We start from the raw sequence: 21,953 nt of genomic DNA, 5'->3' as shown, positions 1-21,953 counted from the left end.
GCATTGTCAGCTTAGAATGGGAGAGACAATCCACCTAATAAGCACTAGTCTGTGCCTGACTGTCACTGTATTCGTTTGAAGAGTGTTTATAGCTGTAAAGAGCTCTAATATAGCAATATTAGGAAAACAGAAAATTCTAAGTTACCGAGGATGTAGTTTTTTAAAGTGATTCATCAGCTGAAAACACAGAATATGAACTTACAACAGGACATAATGAGCTAAGTTTGGGTGTTAGTCAGCCAACTCTGTTACTTTGGAGAAAACACATCTGCAAAGTAATGAGATAAACAGATGTTGAGACACATACACAGACACAGTAATGGATAGTAGCAATATTTAATGCAGCAGATCCTGTTTGACCAGCGCACATGTGAATGGGGGGTCAGTTATTTCCCAAAATGTCAAATATCTTTAGTATTTTTCAACATAGTCCAAATAAAGCGTTACGTGAAATAGAGTATCTCCATCAGCATCGCCAGACAGTGGAGGGCAGATTATAAACAAGCTGTCAGCAAGATGAGACTAAAATGTTCCTGAATCTGAACAACAGGAGGCCCAAACACAGCAGGATGCTGATAGAGAAAAACACTATTTGTGCAGAGAAGCCAAATGGCTGCAAACATGATTACAATAAAAATGGAAAAATGTCCCACTGCTCCCCTCAGGTCAAAATCTTGGGCAACTCGTTCTCATTTGGTCCAGAGTATATACTGGAACACTGCTTTGCTCAAAAACAGCTGGTTTTTGTCAACAGTTTTAGCTTTGCACACACTGTGAGCCTCACTCTGCCTCAAAATCCATCCACTTCACACCAAAACTCACCAATTGCTGTCTGATTCACACAAAACTAGGGAAAGGTCAGTGACGTCTTGGCAACTTGGCAAGTGGATGGTGGTTGCTAGCTGTTGCTAGGTGAAATTAGTTGGAAAGAGGGTGCAGCCCTAGTAGCCCTTTTCCACTAGTACCTACTTAATGTGGCTCAACTTGACTCAGTTTTCATCATTTTCCATTACCACCTAATGGGTCGTTATAGCAACGTCCCATAATGTCATTGGTATGCAACATGAATGCTACAACAAAGGAGGACGTTGAGTCGATGGTATACTTGCTGCTGTTGTGTATCCATTTCCCTCATTGCCAGCTTTCAAAATGGCGTTTTTACTTTTTCCTGAAGGACACAGCCTAATCAAGTAACACTAGTAACTAGCCAATCAGTTGCGTGCATTTTATTGGTGGTTTTAAAAAAAGTAATTTTTTACAAAATTTACCACAGATATTGACATGCCAACTCCAACACGAGTCCTTTGACTGAGTAAAATAGCCGATATGTAGCTACTATCCCTCTCTATATTTTTGCTAGCATTTATAGACTTAAGTTAGCTAATTTTAATTCACTAAAATCGACCCCTTATTACTAGTCCTTTTTGGAGCATTTTAATATGACTAACTAACAGATAATATCACTTTCTGGGCCTTTAATTGTACTAACACCTTGCAAAAAGTCCCTGCTGAAGTTTTCTTCACTTTCAGTTGAACTATAGATCTATGTGGTACACCCAGTCTACAGGTGCAGCTTGCAAACCTTAAAAGCTAGTGTTATCGCCCTCACTCCACCTTTTTCTGTGATTTTTTTTTCAGTGGTTTTAGTAGTTATGCTAAAGTAAACTCACAAAAATGTTGCCCAAAAAAGCAAATACATGCTTTTCCCAAAATATCTGATTATTACTTTAAATCTATCCTCCGGCTATCACGTTTTCCAGGTCTACGCCCACAGGTTTAAAGTCTGGAATGCAGTTAGGACTTTCAAATACCTTCCCTTCATTTGGCTCGGACTTTGACATTGTTGGGAACCTCAGACTTGGGTTTCTGTGTGTTTGCCATGACTAAGTGTTCCTACCCAGTTACTGCAAACAGACCGCTACAGGCTCTATTGATTTTATCACCAACTTGGGCCAGTACTGGACATAACTGGTGCAACTTTTAGCAGATCCAGTGGAAAATTCTTGAACATCACCACAACAGGGAAAGAGTCTTAATCTATTCATTGACCTTAACAACTGAGTGTGCTCTTGGAACAAAGAACAGTTACTGTAAAGGAGCAGCATGGTGTTAAATCTTGTTGTGTTGCTTTTCATTAGTAATTATTCAGTAACAGCTGTACAGTGTCTTTGGAAACTTTGTTTGACCTATTTCCTGCCCCCTTTTTCAGACACGTCCATAAGAAAACACTTACATGTGTTATGTCTCCACATTGTCCCTCATGAGCCATCACAGTGTCCACACCCTACTTTGGCAGCAGCATGTGGGCTTTTGTAGAATAGTGGGTCAACCATCTATCTTCACCAAGAATTCAGGCCAGATGAAGTTCAAGTACCAACGTGGATTGTAATTAAACTGAGAGGAATTGTCTCTTCACCAGACAAAACACTTCCTTTGTATATGTTGGATGGCAGTTCCCAACCAGAATGACAGTAAAACAGACTAATGGCGATGTTTGCCTCCTGAGAAATGTTTTTCTGTTCTATCCACATTTATAATTCAGTGTGCCAAAAGGAGCTGCAGTCCAACTTCCCATTTTAGCTGTTTAAGTTTATTTCATCGAGGTGTGGTAGGAACATGTACTTTGTTACTGGACCAGATGTGACAGAAAAAGGCAGAATGTGAAAGAAAACACAAACATTGTTGCTTGCTACTTCGGTGGATAGATTTTTTGTTAATTTTACTGTTTATTGCTAGTAAAACTGACAAAATAAACTGCTGTTTGTATGTTTTAGTTTTGAAGGAAGTAGTCCTCTATTTCTGTTTTTTTAATGACATATGAGACATTTACTTTTCACTCCCAGTTCCTCAATAACCTCATAGCATAACTATGTAAACATATCCTATCTCACTTATTGCTTCACACACGTCAGCATTCGTAGATTGCCCAAATCACATGGAGCAGAAATAGAATTGGCATGAATGCTTGATATTCCACGGGAATGCATTTCAGGTGATTGGAAAAATTTGTACAGGAACTGAAGGGAGCATTCACTGAAAGATGGAAAATGCTTTCAAGTACCTGTCATGTGCAAAACACATGCTAAGGTCAACTTCAAAACAATGATGAATATTGTTGTGTTTGTCTTTTATGTGCAGGGGAGAAAGCAAAGTTGATTTTCGAAGAAAGGACAATACAGACCGACAGGAGAAAAGGATTAACACACAAAAAGAGTGTTGGTGGAGCCAATTAGGTGTTGGCCACATCTGTTCTCTCCCAGACTCTGATAATTTATCCGTGGTTAATGGCAGACCGGCTATCCATGGAACGGATGAGATGTGGTCGGAGTTTTCCCCAGTATTCTCATGAAGCTTTCCAAAGTGCACTGAACTCTCCAAAAAACAAAAAAAACACAAAAAAGGAAAAGAGAAAAACCTCTCTTTCATGGAGTTCTTCACTCTAGGATGAAATGAAATGTTCTTGGAGTGGCCATGTCTGATCAGCTAAATGCTGCTGCAGCAGAAAACCTGTGGCAAAGGGTCAGAATTCTGTGTCTAAGCCTAATCTTGTACTAATAGAGCCCATCATTTCTGGTACAGAACCTCTGCCTGACTGATTGAACCAGGATATTTTACCAGCAGGCCAAAAGATCATTCAGTTACTCTTGGATCAATTGAAGTTTACTCTAGAGTCTGCCCCCATTCTTTCCACATACTTCACATTTTCACATCCAGGTTTGCATAGCTTTACAGTGTCTCGAGTCTACTGATGGGAAAGATGACCACACAAAAACAAGGGTGTAGTCACAACCACTTTTCCACCTTTAAAATGGTCTGTATTAGTAACCCTGGCAATGAAAGCCTAATGTCAGATATGCAGGCTTGCTTTGCCAGCCTGTAAAGTATGTAACCACATGGCAACCAAATGCAAGTAGAAGCTTAACACATTTGACATAAATATAAGCAAGTCATATTATTGAACTAAATGAATCAGTTTCCCAGGTATGTGCATCATGAGAGCTCCTTGGACCATAGAGTTTCGGGTGATTGATGGCTTTGGAGCTGAGTCACAGATCATCATGTTTTCATTAAAATGCAAGAAAATTTGGAAATGTACTATAAGAGCTGATTAGAGTAAGAAGAAGATCATTTAATGTTGTGTTCTGACAGACACGGTGATCTTTTTTCCGCAAATATCACTCTAAAATTCTCATTTGTTAATACAGACAGAAATTTTAACAACAATGAACGACTTGTGTGGTGGGATTTTCCAGTTTCCAGGCAGCGATAACTTGCCAATGTCAGCATAATTGCCTTTAGACTGTTGTATAAAAGGTTCTAGACGAGCTTTGCTGAAGTCTGAAGCTGGCAACTGCAGAAAGTCTTTGATAGGCAAGAGCATAATGTTTCAACGACAAAACATTTAAAAGCTTGGGTTGAACAAAAGATCACATTGTTTGCGTCACAGAATTTGCAATTCTTTCTTTTGAAGATTTTTCCATTCTAGGGATTCAAAGTCAGGACGTCTCGACCTCCGCCTCTTCAGTTATGACTGTTTATAAAGTCTGTAAAGCTCAAGCAATAAGAGGAAGCAGTTCTCTAAGGAAACCAAATCTGATGTTGTTTCAGACACTAGTCCTCTTTTTATCTGTATTACAACAAGAATATATAATATCTTTCTGAAATTACACAACACATGTAGCACTCACTACAAAACTGGATCTGAACCACATCAAAGTCACAGTCAGGAAGATTCACTGATTCATCGGTGTTAGCTGTTCACAGATCCAAGTCACCCACTGGGGTGTTTTCCCATAATCCTTCTGTAGTTCTCTGTCAGACACATTGATGACCCTGGCAGTGAAAAATGGGCAGATGTTAAAGTTGGCGGTAGTATTTTCACACAAAAACATGGATGAAATATCTGATTTAAGTAACAGTCATTGAACTGTTGCACAACTGAAAATATCTGGCAACAAAGAAGTCACTGTTTCACAATACCTGGCACAAACAGTTGACTGGTCCATAAATCCTTTTTTAAAATATGCTAACTGGAGTTGTTTCTTTTTGGTAAAGTAACTGTTATAGTTTGCATATTCTTTATTTGGATTTTGGATTTTACATTTAGATGCAATACTTTGTTTTAATAACTGTATGTCATAGTGCTGTTATAAAAACAAACAAATAAACAAAAAAACATGATCGTAATCCATTTTTGTGTGGAAATTTCCATTGTTATTTAGTTTTTTATGGAAAACAAAATAAGAGAAACTATTGCCCACCTTTTTAAATGGTTCAATTTGTTTCTTAAGTTTAAATCGAACTAATTAAACCCGGATGGATAACTTTGTTTCACTGTGGAAAATCAGAGTTCAATGTCACAAATTTAGTGCATCTGTTTTCTATGTAACAGCTCATTCTTTCCGGGAAACTCTGCCCTGGATCGAGGAATTAAGTGTATTATGTTGTTGCCAAATGCTGTTTCAGTCCCTGCTGATGCAGCAGGACAAGGGATCTTTTGAAGACCAAAGTCGACATGACCTTGATTAGGGTGACGGTGTCAAGTGTAAGACAAAACTTTTTGCTTGTTATTTTCTAAACATTTGGTTAAAAATTGTGCTTTAATGCATCTAGACTGTCAATAATGCATATGGGTTACAACTGAAATAACTAGAATCACCCTATTAGACACGCCTCTTCAAGCCTTTGCTTGTTCAGTTCAATAACTACTCAGCCAGTCACATGGCACCAACTCAATGCTCAAACTGAATGCGAGAATGGTGAAGAAAGGTGATTTGAATGACTTTGAACCTTCCAGATAGATTTTTCGGAAACTGCTGATCTGCTGGAATTGTACAGCACCAGGAAGGAGAAAATAGCCAGCGAATAGCCGTTCTATGGACGAAAATGTCTGGTTGTTCACAAATGTTCGAGGAGGATGGCCGGTCTGAGGTGATATGACAACCCATGTCACGACATTTATGGTTCCACATCACGACAAAGCATGTAATAGACACGCTGGAATATACTTAACTTGCTGTTTGCTCACTACCAACATCATAGCTTTAAATACATTATCTCCCCTTGCTGGTAATGCAATTTCTGCATGCAGCAATGAAACTTCTGCAAGGGTGTCCATCTCACGCTTCGCCTCTCCAAAACTTGAAATGGACATGCATGTAAACAGGCATGTCTATCCGAGTACGGTTGCTGACCAAGTCCATCTCTTTATGATCCCAGTACATTAATTAATTAATTTATTCATTCATGTCACTAAAGGACTCCATAATCACTATATGTCAATCCAACAGAGCACCTTTGGGATCTGATGGAACAAGAGATTCATCAAGGGTGTGCATGGATTGTGGATTGTGGGCGATCGTGGCTCAAGAGTTGGGAGTTTGCCTTGTAATCGGAAGGTTGCCGGTTCGAGCCCCGGCTTGGACAGTCTCGGTCGTTGTATCCTTGGGCAAGATACTTCACCCGTTGCCTACTGGTGGTGGTCAGAGGGCCCGGTGGCGCCAGTGTCCGGCAGCCTCGCCTCTGTCAGTACGCCCCAGGGTGGCTGTGGCTACAATGTAGCTTGCCATCGCCAGTGTGTGAATGGGTGGATGACTGGATATGTAAAGCGCTTTGGGGTCCTTAGGGACTAGTAAAGCGCTATATATAAATACAGGCCATTTACCATTGTTTCCAGCCTACTGCATGTATGCCATGAAGAATTAAGGCAGTTTTGAGGGCAAACGGGGGTCCAACTTAGTACTAACAAGATGCACCTAAGAAAGGGTCCAGCAAGTCTATAAACATACACAACGTTTTTATGGATTGCAAGGAAATGAATCATAGAGTGTATGGGAGCGATTATTTTGGGGTCTTAATGAAATATTAACATGAATACTTAATAATAAACTTTAAACTTGATTGATTGCCATGATATTTGTTTACAAACATCATTTTTCTCCCAAAAGTCAATTATAATGTACGTGCTAATCCTTGTCTTTTCTTTATTGGGTTCAAATTTATAACCTATTTGATATTTTATGAGAAAAATACATGCAAAACCAATTAGGATGCTGCTCAAGTACAGCTTTGAACAGTATGGTTATCCTTAGATCCTTAGTGTTTCTCACATAAAAATAGTAGATGCCACTTAGATTATAAGTGCCAATAACACTGCAGGGAACACAGATAATGTCTGAATCATTTCTGCCAGTCACTCTTTGACTGTAATGTCTGCTATGAGCGGTGAACTGATTATTGAAATCCAGCCAACTCATCTTGCTGTCACGTTAACATAATCAGATGATCTAATTTGTCAGTCATGTTTTTGTTCGTGCAGTGGCACATTTGTTAATCTCACCGAAGTGTGCGAGGGAGATAAATTAGCTGTGACAGTGTTTTTGAGCACTCACCAATCGTGTGTCTATACACACCGCTCTACTCCACGTCTGCATCACATCGTCATGTGTTTAGACTTGCCTCTTATTTAAAACATCCAATCGTGTGTCACAACCCCCACTGTTGACATTAAAGCTGTGTAATACCTGCTGAGAATGAACTTACCTCTAATTTAACATCTTGTTGCTAGTGTTACTAATTTACTTTACAGCTGTTAGATTAGAGGCAAAACAGGAAGTGGAGAAACAGCGTTATCAGATGTTTTAATGCTGGTTGATGATTTGTGGTGTCAGGTGATTTGTTGACTACTGTTTGAATGTATTTGCGTCATGTAATATAGTGCTGTTATGGATTAGGTCCAGAAAAATGTCACTAAGTGGCCTTGGAGAGTTCCTAGTAGTTCTTTCCCTACTTGCCCTTTAATAAAACCACTGGCTTTGTCTGTCGTACTTTCTGCTCATTGACATTCAAAACAGACATCAGTAAAATTGGGGTGGGGAAACAATTTCTTAGGTAATGTCTGCTACCATGGAAAACCCCATGTTCTACTTGATCTTTATTTATTTAAAGTGCCAGCTGTCACTGTTTGGCTTTTTTTTAGCCCATGATATTTCTAAGGTTTCTTTGAATTACTTTTTTTTTTTTTTTTTTTTGCTTTTTGTGACCTGATTTGCCTCAGACAAACCTGTTTGAAGCCCATGTCAAAAGCCAACACACAGGAAGCTGGAGAAACAAACGACATGCTTCCTGAGGGTGACCTGGTTTATAGATTTCCCATGTTGATGGCAGACATATGGTTCAGGACCAATAAAAAAGTGAGACACAGAAGATCACTGGAACCGTAGATGGATTGATGGGTTGCCGAGTATCATGATCGGCACAAATCTTGTCATTCAGTGATCTTTACATGACTCAGCTGCTAAACGTCTGTCCCCTAATGAAGTCTTTAAACTATATTACAAGCTCCAAGTGGAATGCCATTGCATCCTGTCTGTGGTTTTGACTTGTTTTCATTTACTTTACACCTGAAAGCTCAGCGGGTTTTCAATTTAAAATGAGGAATTTTCCAAGAGTCAGGTTTAACCTTTGACTCACCAACCTAATGATCGAAACCCAAGACTGAACCAAGAGAAAACACAAAAGTCAGTTCAGTTAGATTCCAGTTCATGAACTAAACGTGAGTGTTACTGCCTCTTTACTGAATTAGAGGCCTGAAGGCAAAGGTGCATTCTTAGGTTGCTTTGTGGGCTTTGGTGAATAAATTATCGCTGCTGATGTAGAACCAAGCACAACAGACTTCTGAGACACCTAAAAAGATGGATTTAGACCACAGAAATGTAGAAAATGTAGCTGGGCTTTAGAATAAATATTTCCACATTTGCATTATAATATGTATTCAAATCTCAATATTTATCATTGTTATGGGACTGGTCTGAGTCCAGGATTAAAAGATTACAAGAAATAAAGCCATGTCGCATTTGGAAACAAAATATGTATACGTATGTAATAAGTGTATGTTTCAAATTGCATATTTAGCTGCTTGCAGATGCCCTTTCTAACATGAAGCGCAAAGCATGAAATAGTCTAGGTTGGTTGCATTCCAAATACTGGAAATACTCAGTGTGGTTTTAGGTAAGGTGCCGCCTGGTTAGAGCAAGCAGAGGCTGAGCATGGCACCCATTCACTTGGTATTGATCCAAGTGAATGTACCTGCAATATTCTCACATGGACCTTCGACTGGTGAGCTGGCAACTTAAAGAGTTTAATCTGTGTCAGACATTTTAATTCTCCCTTGCATCTGCATCAGATAATACAAATTTTGGAAGCTGCAGTATTTGTGCGAAAGTGGCTTCTGGTTGGTTTGTATCTTATGCATGACTATTTGACAAACACCAATTCCAGGAGGTCCTTTTGGATAAAACCCAGTTATCACTGTTGTAATAGTAAGCAATGATTAATGTCTTCAAACTTATTTCGATGAATGGATATGAAGTCAGACTGTTTATTGCTCCTCAAACTGGGAATGAGACAAACAAGGTGCTTTGATTGGCTCCAAAACCAGATTTACAGGGTCTTATAGTTGTGTGCTCCAGGAAATCCTGCAGGAGATTACTGGCTGGTGATTTTACAATTCTCAAAAAACAGAACAGCTTGGAAATTGGACAACTTTACAAGTCCGTGCTGTCTCTACTTTTATTTGGAAGGATCATATGGATCACTTTAAAAAGGCTGAGGGAATATGTAAGATGCAATGGAATATGCTTATTAACTATTTGGCAGAGATAAAAGGGAGGAAAAGATCAAAGTTTTCCTCACTGTGAACAGAGAATAGGGACCCCTGATTGGCTCCATGCACGTACAGTAATTGCTATTTGCATGAATCCCTGTGCAAACACCTTCAAACAAATGGCCAGCTACAGGAAAGCTGAAAGCTAAACAGGCATTGACTTGATGATAAACAACCATCAAGTTTAATGCTAGGAGACTGAGTTGGAAGATTTATTTTATGTGAAATGAATTGTCAACCAGCTTTTTAGGTCTGGGATAGAACACGTAAAGAAGACTTGATAAATCAGGTTATGGTGAGCATGTTTCCTGAGTACTTATAGGCTGGGAATAACTCACAGGCAATTATATTTCTGCATACTCCAACCCTGCAAAGTATTTTTTTGGTCAGAAGCCTGTATCAGGTGGATTTAATGCCAGTAGTAAAATGTTAAATCAATGATAGCAAATGTAAGACACGTTTTCAACTGTAACAAAGAAGAGAAGAGGAAATCCTTTCCTGCTGCAAGTTTTCGTATCTGTTGTGTGACATTTCTAGAGACTCCCTCATCCCACCTAAACCACTCTCTGCTTTCTCAAACTGGCCAACAAATGAATTACTTTAGATAACATTATGTGGCCCATTTGGAGTGTAACGACTGCTTATACCACTGTGCTTTGCTTTAGATCAAGATGTTCGGTCTCGCTCCAGAAGATAAACATTCACAGGCCCCCTTGTGGAGTCTGAGTAACATATGTGCACAGTGTGTGCACACATGTGTTAGTAATGAATGCCCTGCAATGGGTGTCTTCGTTAAATGTTCCTTAGTAGCTTTGTGTAACTAAAATTTGATGGTGCAGAGCAGATTAGCATTTTGTATATGTGCGTGTGTGACTTCTGTGCTCATGCCTGTGTGTATTGTTAGTACAGGCCTGAGGCAGAGCCATATGATGGGCTGTATTTGTGTGTATGTGTGTGTCTAGAGGTCCCTCTGGCTCCCATGGTTTCTCTCTGTATCGCCTCCTCCTTCACTTGCTGCCCTCCCTCTTTTACTTCCCTCTGCCTTCCCTTTCTCCGGGCTAACTCAAGCGCCACCTACCTTTGGCTTTTGAAATGTCACCGTGCTTGGACCGAGCTGCTATTTGAATCTCCACGAGGACTTTTATATTCTTTAGGATTACGTTTGAGATTTAGAACTGAGGTCATGTTGGTCAATCTTATCTTCAGAGTGTGGGCTTAAGGTTAGAGTTAGGATTCATCTTTGTTTTGATTTAAGGTTAAGGGTTGACAGGGGTTGAATTATAGTGGAGTCTAGAGTTTGAGCTCGGCTTAGGGGATGAATTCAGCCATTGGTTTGTATAGTGCCGAACAGCAAGATAAACAGAGAGAGAGATGGGTGTGTATGTGTATGTGTGTCTTTGTGCAAGACACCCTTAAACCCAGCACATATACACAGCAAAAATGATTTCTTTATGTGTGTCTTTCTTAGAACTGCATTCAATTACTGTATGTGAAAAAGGCCAGCCACAAATGATATGCTGTCAGTGTCAACCATCACTGAAACACTTCATCACTTCGTTTATACGTATTCCATAAAATTGTTGCTGTAGCTAATAAAACTTTTAGCATAAAATATAAATCATCTGATAATTTATACAAGTTTCATAAGTTTTACAAATATGGGAAAGGAAAAGACTGAACAGCTGAATAGTACCACAACTCAGTCCAGTCAGCCTGTGTGTTTTGTCTGGCTGGATCACATCTAGGGTGTGGTTTAATATCCTGTTCAGTCTGTTCTTTTCTGTCTTCCTATTCTCTCTTTTGTGGTCAGATTCCTCTAGGAGTTTCATGACTTTGGTCAGCATTAGAGTGAAAAAAAAAATTAAATAAATTGCACATTTTGTGTTCTCAGTCACAGCATTTGTACCTATGGGACTGTTTGAGTGAAATCTGTACATAAGTGTAAAATTGAAATGCTAAATTAAATAGAAAGAATGTTTAAGTCAGTAAATGTGGTGTTGGGGCTTTAGTCAAATATTACATGATTGCTTTGCCTTATAAGTCATGTTTGAATGAAAATCAATCAGTGCAAAAGCTTTTCTTAATAAAGAATGGCAAAGCCCCGACTTTTACTACTACTACTACTACTCCTGCATTCCTCCTGTTAGGATAAGCTTAAATATCAGATAGCATCGAGCACAGGATACCGACGTACACAAATCTGCCAAATCAACCATCTGCCAAACTGCTTAAATGAGCACACGGGCTCAGACTGTGTCAAGGGAGCAGTTCACATGACCATGACGTATCTGACTCCCACACAAGTACAGAGAAGAAAAATGCATGCGCGCAGGCATGCACATATGCATAAATTGATATGCACTTTGGTTTAAAGGTGAGTGGGTGCAGGAACATAATGTGCAACAAAGAAAAAAAAGTGAGCGAGACAGATGGAGGGAGAGAAAGGCACAAAGGTATAAAAAGAAATAAGTAGGATTTCTAGAAGACCCAGGTAGATATGGTGGTGAGATTCAGGGTCAGGGTCCTGCTGGACCGTAAGGAGGTGCTGGTAAGCTCTGCAGCCAAAACTCTTCCCTTCTGGACACGCACTGAACCAGTGGAGCCTGGATCCATTCTTCGAGCCCTCCCTCCTCTCCTTCAGCCTCTCTTCTACTTCTCTCCCCCCTCATCCCGGCTCTCCCTCTTGCCCCCTCCTCCTGCTCCTCTTTCCCAGGCCCTATGGGTGCAGTGCCACGTTGCTGACTGAACTTATTAGACTGAGGGAAAGAAGGAAAAAGGAGAAAAGTGCTAAGCACCTCCACGTGGGCTAATGCTTTTACCCCATTCTTGCCTTCTGTCTTACTTTTCACTAATAGAAAAGATTCCCCTTCTTCATTTATCTTCTCTCATGTATATTTTTTCCAGGCCTGTGGTCAGGTTGAATCCTCTCTAATTTTTGCGAGTGAAATCCTAAACACATTTGCTTCAGAGTGAAAATCTTTTTATGACTCTTGCCCCTGTCTGTGTTTGTGCACGATGCTCACATTAAGTTCCCATTGTAGTGTGAGCCTTGAAGCCATAAATAACCTTAAATATATAATTTTCCTGACAGGATGAGCTTCCTGAAGCATATGCATTTAAACTGCCACAGTGTTGTATTTGTGCCAGGTAAAAACACATTTCTGTCTTTAGTTTTGCACACATACCCCAAGGCTGTCCTCATTGGAAACGTTCTTCTATACATTATTGCCATCTAGTGGCTAGTTTATTAGGAATGTATTTACATTTTTGGGCCATGTATTTACCGTGGAACAATAAGTCAACCGACAGGATAACTAAGACTGAACCTTTAAACTGCCCCATCACACTGTCTTTGTTCTTTCACTAAGAACCAGAAAGCTGGAATGGTTACAAACAGGGAAAAAGCAACAAACAATCAAATACACCAGCAAACGAGTTCTTTATTTTAACTTGTTTTTTATTGAGTCTGACAAATTTATATGATTAAACTTTTTCGTTGAAGATTTGAGGAAAACAGACATCTAGTTAAGTAAGATGTTATAGTGGAGACGAAAAGGCGAAGAGAGTGTCATGACAATGGCATATAATCAGTAGAATCTTTGTTATTCAGTGACTCATAAAACATATTGTTGGTACACACAGAGGAAAGAATAGATGGTTGCAATCAGTGAGCTCACACTTTACCCAAAACAAATATGAATCCATAGGCCACAGAGAGTCTCTCACTGTCAGCATATCTGACATATCCACATTCTAGAAACTAGGACAAATGAAAACAATGCTGACAATGTTAAAAAGAAAAGTAAATTTGGATCCAATAATTAAATTAAACAAGTTTACATACATTCAACATAATTGCTTTTCTTTCTTTTTTTTTTTTAAATTTCTAATTCCTTCATTCCTTCAGTTACCTTCATATAAGTAGTCTTAATTTAACTTTTAGCCTAATAAAACAGAGCAGCTTTTTTTTTTTTTAAACCTAATTACTGTAGGATAAAATAATAATGTTTGCTTTAGTTGGTCATGGAAAAACTGCCAGAAATAAAAACTGTCAGTAATAACATGATGATTTGCAGTCATACAATTCTGGTTCTAGGTACCTTAGGCTGCTCATGCTGCATGCAAACAGATGTTTTCCTACCATATAAGGGCTTTTGGGAAAAGCAGCCTGAGTCATAAAAATAGTCGGACACTGAGACTTTGGTGGGTCACACACAATAAACTGAATTTCACACACAATAAATATTGTTTTTGAGTTTCATCATTGGTTTCTTGTAATAGTGGCATTCACCTCAGGTCTTGGATAAAACTTTCAAAGCAGGATTCAGTACTATAAACTTTTATTTCAATTGTGTGCATAAAAAAATCCAAGCCTATGAAACTTTTCAGATGCTCAATAGAAGTGCACCACCTGGAAGCCCCGTAAGCATCTGAAGGCATGTGCATCCAGCTTTGCCATATCAATGAAATTGTGCTCCAACTGCACTTTCACAAGTCCGCTGAGAGTTTTATTGCCCCAGCAGAAAGCATCGCGAGGCACTGACCGAATCTTGTTGTGCTTGAGTGCTACTGAGTGCAAACCTTTAGGTAACTGTCTGGGCACCTGCTTCAGTGTGTTGTGACTCAGGTCTAACTGGTGCAGTACAGGCAGCATCCTGAATGCACCTGTTGTCACTTTAAAGATTTTATTCCATGCTAAGCCTAGGTGCTCTAGCTTTTTCAAACTTCTGAAAGCTGATTTCTTTATGGAAGATATGAAGTTTCCTTCCAAATTTAGAGTTTTAACAGATAGAGGAAGGTGTTGTGGCACCTGTTTTAGTCTGTTCCCCTCTAAGTTGATGCTTTCCAAGAACGTTGTATTGAGGAAGGAATCCCTATCTAGCCCTTTGTTTATCAGTCTGTTTGCACTCAGGTCCAACACCACCAACCCTGATTTCCCGTTGAAAGCTCCTCGGCCAAAACTCTCAAGGACGTTACCCTTAAGATAGAGCTCTTTGATTGACAATGGTAACCCCAGAGGTACTGAGATCAACATGTTGTGATCCAGGTTTAGAGTGCGCAGGTTCCCTAGAGGGGAGAGCACGCCATTAGGAACTGAATTATTCCCAAGGCTGTTGTTGCTGAGGCTCAGAACCAAGAGGCCAGGGCACCATGCCCAGGCTGCCTTCGACATCACGGTCAGGCGGTTGTTGTCCAGACGAAGCTCCTCCAGAGAAGCTGGAAGGTCTGCTGGCACCCTTTGTAAGAGATTCCTATCCAAGTAGAGGCGTTTCAGAGCTGGGACCCCTTCAAAAGCTCCCTCAATTGAACCATCTGTGAGACGATTGTTGCTTAGTACAAGGAACTCCATAGAGTCATATTGATTTAGCAGGTCCAGCTGGATGCTGTTGATGTAGTTATTCATAAGGAGGATGTAGCGGGAATTATAGGGGATACCATAAGGAACCTTATCCAAACCTTTGTCTGAGCACTGGACCACTCTAAAAACAACACATACAATTAAAGAATCATTAGTGATTTAATATTAAGAATATTGAAAGGGTATCTTAGTCTCATTTTAGTATCCTTTGTCTTACCTTCCATAGCAGGCACACTCGATTGGACAATAGTTGTCCATAAAGTAAGGAAACTGCGTTGGTGGGAAGATTTCTTTCTTCTTCTTTGGTGGCTTTTGGGTTTTATTGTTCTTCTTCCTTCTCTTTTCCTTGGACTTCTTGATGGTCTTATTTTTGCTTTGCTTGTTGTTTTTCACTGGCCTCGGTGAAGGTGTTTTGGCAGTTCCGAGCTGTGGTTTGGCTGAAGGTTTGTTCAGCTGTGGTTGCGGAGAAGATGCTTTATTTTGCTTCCCTGTAAGTTTGGTGTAATTCTCCATCAGTTCAACATTTCGGTATTTTCCCATCGACTGCAACGTGTTTGATTTGTGTGCAAGCCGAGGCACTTCAGCAGATAAAACGGCATTTATTTTTGATGTTGAGTTTGGCTCTCTGGTGAAAAACTTTGCTTCGTTGGGTTGTGTTGTTGCTGTTTGGACCAAGAAGATAAATTCACCCTCATATGGTTGCACAACTCTGTTTATTTCCCCCTTGTCCTCTGCTCTGTGTGTTTGTACCTCTTTCCATGCTGGTTTCAACAAAACATTTTTAGCCATTACATCTTCTATAACTGAGGCAGCCTTCACTTCCATTTCTTTCTGCTTGAGATGGCCCCCCAGACTCTCTGTTAAGTCTGTGATGTGACTGACTGAGTTAGGAATGTGAATATTGACAGAAGGAGACTGAAAACTATCCGTGGTGTAAAGGGTGGGAGGGTGAGAGGAGTCTGGAGGAATTTGTGTGGGTGTGACAGGAAGTGAAGGGGAGATGTGATAAGCAGGAGGCTTATTTTGAGAACGGATGATAATTTGAATTGTGGCATTTTCTACCTGAGCAGGAAATATACTTAAAGGAGATGCAATGTTGTTAATTAATACCTGATCTTCTTTTTCTATTAATTCCTTATAGACTGCATGGGCTATGTCCTCACTCTTTTTTGCACCCTTCTCCTTGTCTCCTATTTCTTTTATAGTTTGTGCCGCTCTTCTCTTCTCCTGATGACTGATCCCTGCAACTAGCTCTCCTTCTTGCTCCTCTTCAACCATTTTTTGTTTTAGCCTCTCTATTTGATCACTTCTCTTCACTTTCACATCTATCCTGTTGTGATTTGCTTCCTCTGGTATCACTGCATCATGATCATGATCTATTTTCCATTTTTTCCCAGTACGTGTCAGTCTCCTGCTCTCATTGTGTATCTCTGTCTTTGAGGCAGGGTCCAAACTCGGTCCATTTTCTCTCATTTTCGATGCAACCTCTTTATCTGTATCTACATATTCAGCTGTGTCTGGTACAGAGTAGATCTCTCTTTTTGTTGCTTCTTGTAAAAGACTACTTGTGAGAAATGTCTCAGGGGTGTACCCTTCATCACTTTTCTTTACAAAGAGTCCTTCTATACTGCCAGCTGTGGTCGTTTCACGCTCTGTGTTTTCCTCCATTTCTGTTTCTATCTGTGAAGTCAGTCCATCTCCCCTTCTTTCCTTCACAGTCTTTACTTTCTCGACAAGCTCTCTAGTAGGGTTCCTCTCTGAGGTATTCCTTTCACCCCTCTGTTCCTCAGTTTTTGTCATTTGAGTGGATTCCTCAGTAATATTTTCGGCGCCATTTTTTCTCATCTCTGCAGATGTAAAAACATCGCTAAGCTCCTTATTTCTCAAGTCAGACTGGTCATGGCTGTTCCATCCGTCTATCTGAGCGAAAGTCAGTCCTGTTGTACAATGCAATGACAGAAAGTTCATACATTTAAATAAGCACTAAAAAGCTACACTTTCACGTTACAACAACTAGCATAATTAACATGAAAGGTGTTTACGGGAATGTCAGGGCTTAGGTCTGTAAACGATTATCTTTACTGAAAGAATGTCAACTCAAAAATGCTAAAAACTTTCTAGCTTTAACTTACTGGAATGTAATACGTACTCTGTGAAAATCCAGAGACAGTGCACAGCAGGACAAGTGTGAGTGTCAGCACTTCTATTTTCTCTGTTGAGGGACAAATATCAGTAAAACAAATTTCAGACAAGAGTCATAAGAACATTCTCAGCGTTAAAAATAAAATCTGGTTACATTTATAAACCTGTTGAATCAATAAATGGCACTTTTCTAATCTGTTTGAGCACTTCTTTGTACAAGCCTTATTCACCCCTTCTGATAAATTTACCCTGAGCCACAGATATTTAAAGTGTGCTAAACATTTATTTTTGACCAGTAGCTTTTAAACCTTAACAGGTTTAAAAACATGAACTGATTGTATGAATCTCCAGTTTCCTAGAAAGTTACGAATGGCTTCTGTATGTAATACAATATAATAAATGACCATGTGTATGTGTGCTACATTTTAGGTCCCATAACATGTACTTGGTTTTGATTTTCATTCCCTTTTAACAGGTCTGACCTCTTTCTGGCTTCAAACACATTCTAAGAAAACCCCGATATCAAATAATAACAATTTACACATCTTCATATTTAAATAACTTTTTGGTGAAAAAACTAAAAAATTAAATAAATTAATTAAATACACATAGAATGCAGAATCCCAAAATTATAAAGGGATAATATGAATACAGTAAAATAATACATTAAATATGATAATAGAGTAAAATAATGAAGGTTAAGGACAGCACAACAAAGACATTGCTCAACTGATGTATGAGAGTTGCTTACCCATCATGCTGAATTCCCTTATTGTCTGCCTTTTCCAGTTGACCCTCACGTGCCTCTATCTGTAGCATCAGACTTCAGACATCAGACTTAAAAGCTACTGAACAGAATACTCCAGGAGAAAGAGTGCAACCTTTGAACCACACACTACCCCGGCATAGTTAACTTTAATGGTCCATTTCAGTGCCCCTCTCTGTATGGAGAGGTTTCACACATAAGCTCTGGGTAAGCCATGGGTAATAACTCCTAAAATGCCTTTATCTGGAAGAGGATTGTCACACTTACTCTCAATGTCAGAGGAATCTGAAGGATCAATAGTGGGAAAATGGGGCAACTTTAGGAAGAGAGGTCAGAGGTGATGGCCGCTTTACAGTGGCTACTATCTGCCACGCGAAGGCATTTGCATCTAAGAGGTTATATGAGGGTGAGAAGTGGATCCTGGAAACTGCTTGGCCTTTCACTCATATGCTAATATTTTGAAGTACTCCAGGAGTGCAAAAACCAGTTATAGCAATTTGATTATGATGAATGGTTAGATGTATTATTCTCTTCTTCAGCATTAGGTTACAGTACTGCACAAAAGTCTTGTTGCAGCCTTCAGTTCTTGTGTTTTGCAGCCAAGGAGCCAGATTATATTGCGACTCGGTCTAGAGTAATAACTCTCTAGGTATCCTGGAGGTCTAGCAAAGTTTTTCTTTGGACATCGGATGCTTTTTCACTCATTCTGTGTACTTGACCATTTTAGAGGAATGTTTTAATGTTTCTTAAGCCACTTAACACTGACCTTTACATAATTCAACCATAAAAACATCACCTAACTCAAAAGATGGACCTTTCTCTACAGATAACACACAACTTAGGAAAGATCCGATTTAAAATTTTATCTTTAGGCATTTTGTTAAGAGCAGCCTGCCACAAAACACACGTGCATATTATTTTCCCCAGCAAAATATAAAGACATGAAGGGTTAATCAAGGCTTTATCCTACAAACTTCTAATAAATTAATGTCTGGTCTGGTTTCATTTTGAACTTGGCTAAGATGTCCTAGTATACTTGCTGTAGTAGACCATGATAGGTTTTGCCTTAACAGCAACAATGTTAGCTTAGACAGAAAACAACCCAATTCATGACTCATGCCCTAGCCCCACAGTGCACAGAGATAATAACTCTCTAAGGTATGCAGCATGAGTGCTGATAAGGGCAGCAACTCATTATTTTCAGTATAAATTAAACTGCTATCAACCCTGAAAAAACTGCAACTCATTAAATGTCAAAAAAGTAGAAATCTCACTTGCAATGGGAGCAACAAATCATGGAGCTTGTGCTTTTGTTGTTAATCAGATTTGACAAACAATTCCACACATGCAGTTTTTTTGTCCTGGCGATCACTGGAATTAATGTACATTTAGAAGAACAGCGCTGTATCAGGCTACATGTGTATTTCAAATAGAAACAGTTAAATAAACAATTTGTGTTGTGTTATTTCTTTAGCTGAACAAAGTTGTGTTGTGCAAAAACAACCATTCATTACCAGACTATTTTTAAGAACATGTGGATTAAAGCACAACGTGCTCAGCGAGGGCCTGAAAATCAGGGCCAATTTTCAATGCTGTAAATATTTTGGACAGAATTTTCCCATGCCGTATAAAACACATCTTAAAAATAATGAAAACCGAACTGCAAATGTCAAACAGATGGTTTCGTTCCCCTTCGGTGTTCAGATATTTATTTATTTAGATGTGTGTCTTTAAAACACATAATCTGTGAATGTGTTTTTGTTGCATCGTGAACACTGCTTTTCAGTTTTCCATTGAATTATTATGTGTGGGAATGTGAGTATTTATGTTTATCTTTAAAAAAAAAACAGATACACAAATGGTCATGAAAATACACAAAGGCCGAGCTGACAAACAATGCTTTTCAGTCAGTTTTATCCACGAGTATAGAACCACACTAGACAAGATAGAATAAATGATGAAACTTTTTACAAATTGGTTATTGTTCAAAAACAATATCCAAATGTGAGAAACAGCTTTACTGAGTTTCCTCACTAGAAGCCAAAAACACTTGAAATGTGGACTATGCCCTTTTGTACCAAACCAAAGCAGTTTCACTACTTTATTATGGTCACACACAAGCACGCCTTTAAAATGCTGACCTCTAGTGTAGGAAATATGTCATGTGAAAGAACAATCTGATAGTAGTTGCATTGCAAGGCCACAAAGTGGCAGCATGTTCACACATAACTGCTCAAGTTGCCCCAAAAGAGCCTCCTATTGCATAAGACTGCACTGAAAAAACACAGCAGATGGGCTTTAATGTTTTGTATGGGTCTAGATCAGTTCTGTTCTTCTGGATCATGAGAAGAAAACAATATCGACTTTAATACACATGAATAATAAATGACATGGAAGGGGACCTAAATGAAAGCCCATAAGAAGAGAGCAGTCTCTACAGCTGCTTGAATAGTAGTGGCTCATTTCCTGTCAGAGGTGACGTAATGTATAGGAGAGTAGGTGTGAAAAGCAGCAATACTGGAAGGAACAGAGGTGGAGGTGGTATCGTAGGGTTGCACCTGTTTAGGCTATAAATATGGGAGAGTGTTTCACTGTACAGCATGTGGGCCTGCTGTATGCGTGTATGTGTTTAAATGAAATGATATTTTATACAGAACATTGCCCCTCCTCCCTTTCAACTGATTTCAAAGCCTTTCTCTATCTGTCTCTCCCATCGACAGCTTCAAAAATCCCTTTCACAGACAAAGCGTATGATATACTCCACAATCTGTCTGTCTGGACTTTTGCCTCCTAGCTAAATCACTTTTACAGTTGAATGATTGTTCCCCCAGTGTATCCTCAAAGCCGCCCATCAGCCTCACCAGTTACTCCTTACTGTTGTTGTATGCTCCAAATCCCAAAGAAGCAAATGAAAAACAGATGTTCAGATATCATTTTAATTTACCATTTTTAATCGTACTTTTTTCAACCTTGTCACGGATTTTAACGTCTATAAGGTTTCAAATGATCAGATGCTTGGTTTGAAGTTTATCCTTTTAGTTATTTATTTTAAATTTGGCTTTAGTGGAAAAGAAGAAACTCAAAGACAGGTATGTGTAACGTATTTGTCTCAAAACAGTTGAGATCAGCTTCACAGACCGGTGTGGTATTGGTCTGAATGGTTGCATGTGTGTCACAGATATGACTGAATTAATGTCACATATAAAGATGTATGATTTCAGTTCATTCTCTGTGCAGAGCCACAGTGGACTTTTTTCTGATCTTGGTTGACAACTGGACATGTGATAGATGAGAATATTAACCCAGTTTTCAACCCAGTTTTTTACTAGTGCACAGTCTCTTTTACAATAAAAAGACCAAACATCAATACTGTGTAACTTGAGGACATAAACTAAGGGAGAAAGTGACCAAGAGAGAGAAGAACGAAGTAAAATCAAATAGTGAGAGATAAGAAGTAGAAGAAAAAGTCTTGAGTGACAACAAGCCTGTTAAAAATAAACCCTCCCCCCTCAAACTATCCCATCTGCTTGGAGCCTGTCTGCTGGCAGTAGCACCAGTGGGGTGGGGGTTAAAAAAGGGCAAAGGACACAGACTGTGATCAATTTGTCCACTAAATGTGTCGCACCCATATTTGTGCAGTGTGCATGACGCAATGGAGAACACACAACTGACATTCACTCTTATCCTTCAAGGGCAAATGATATTACTTGTGTAAACCTAGCATGTGTTTGGATCTATACTACCTGAATGTATAGGATCATATACTGTGGTTATATATTCACCTCTATGATGGTGTAATAAAAATAGGATGAATCCAAGCTATATTCCTTCATCATTCATTTGTTGGGGGTCACTATTTGCCAGCTTTGAAAGTTAGCACAGTTAATAGCATATTTAGCGTAGGCTAACCATCTTATTTGTTTTGCAGCCAGAAGTGACACATTTGGTCAACAGGGTGGAGTGCTAAGCTAACAATAAGTAGCATGTCTAGCTAGCACACAGACACATACATATCTGCTAAT

At 39.3% G+C, this 21,953-nt stretch overlaps 1 protein-coding gene across 1 annotated transcript; it reads right to left on the bottom strand.

Moving 5' to 3' along the window:
* Nucleotides 1–13,485: 13,485 nt before the first annotated feature.
* Nucleotides 13,486–17,938, bottom strand: LOC120735577. Its single transcript, XM_040035010.1, has 3 exons — nucleotides 17,173–17,938; nucleotides 15,241–16,960; nucleotides 13,486–15,144 (listed from the first exon to the last, which is right to left on the bottom strand). The coding sequence occupies exons 2-3, from the start codon at nucleotides 16,866–16,868 to the stop codon at nucleotides 14,058–14,060; spliced, it is 2,715 nt and encodes a 904-aa protein (XP_039890944.1). The 5' UTR covers nucleotides 16,869–16,960; nucleotides 17,173–17,938; the 3' UTR covers nucleotides 13,486–14,057.
* Between the last annotated feature and the right edge of the window lie 4,015 nt (nucleotides 17,939–21,953).

Source organism: Simochromis diagramma, unplaced genomic scaffold, assembly GCF_900408965.1.
Source record: "Simochromis diagramma unplaced genomic scaffold, fSimDia1.1 OVJJ01000816.1, whole genome shotgun sequence".
NCBI lineage: Eukaryota > Metazoa > Chordata > Actinopteri > Cichliformes > Cichlidae > Simochromis > Simochromis diagramma.
The sequence above is the reverse complement of the archived record's forward strand: the minus strand, read 5'-3'. Positions and strand labels throughout refer to the sequence as shown.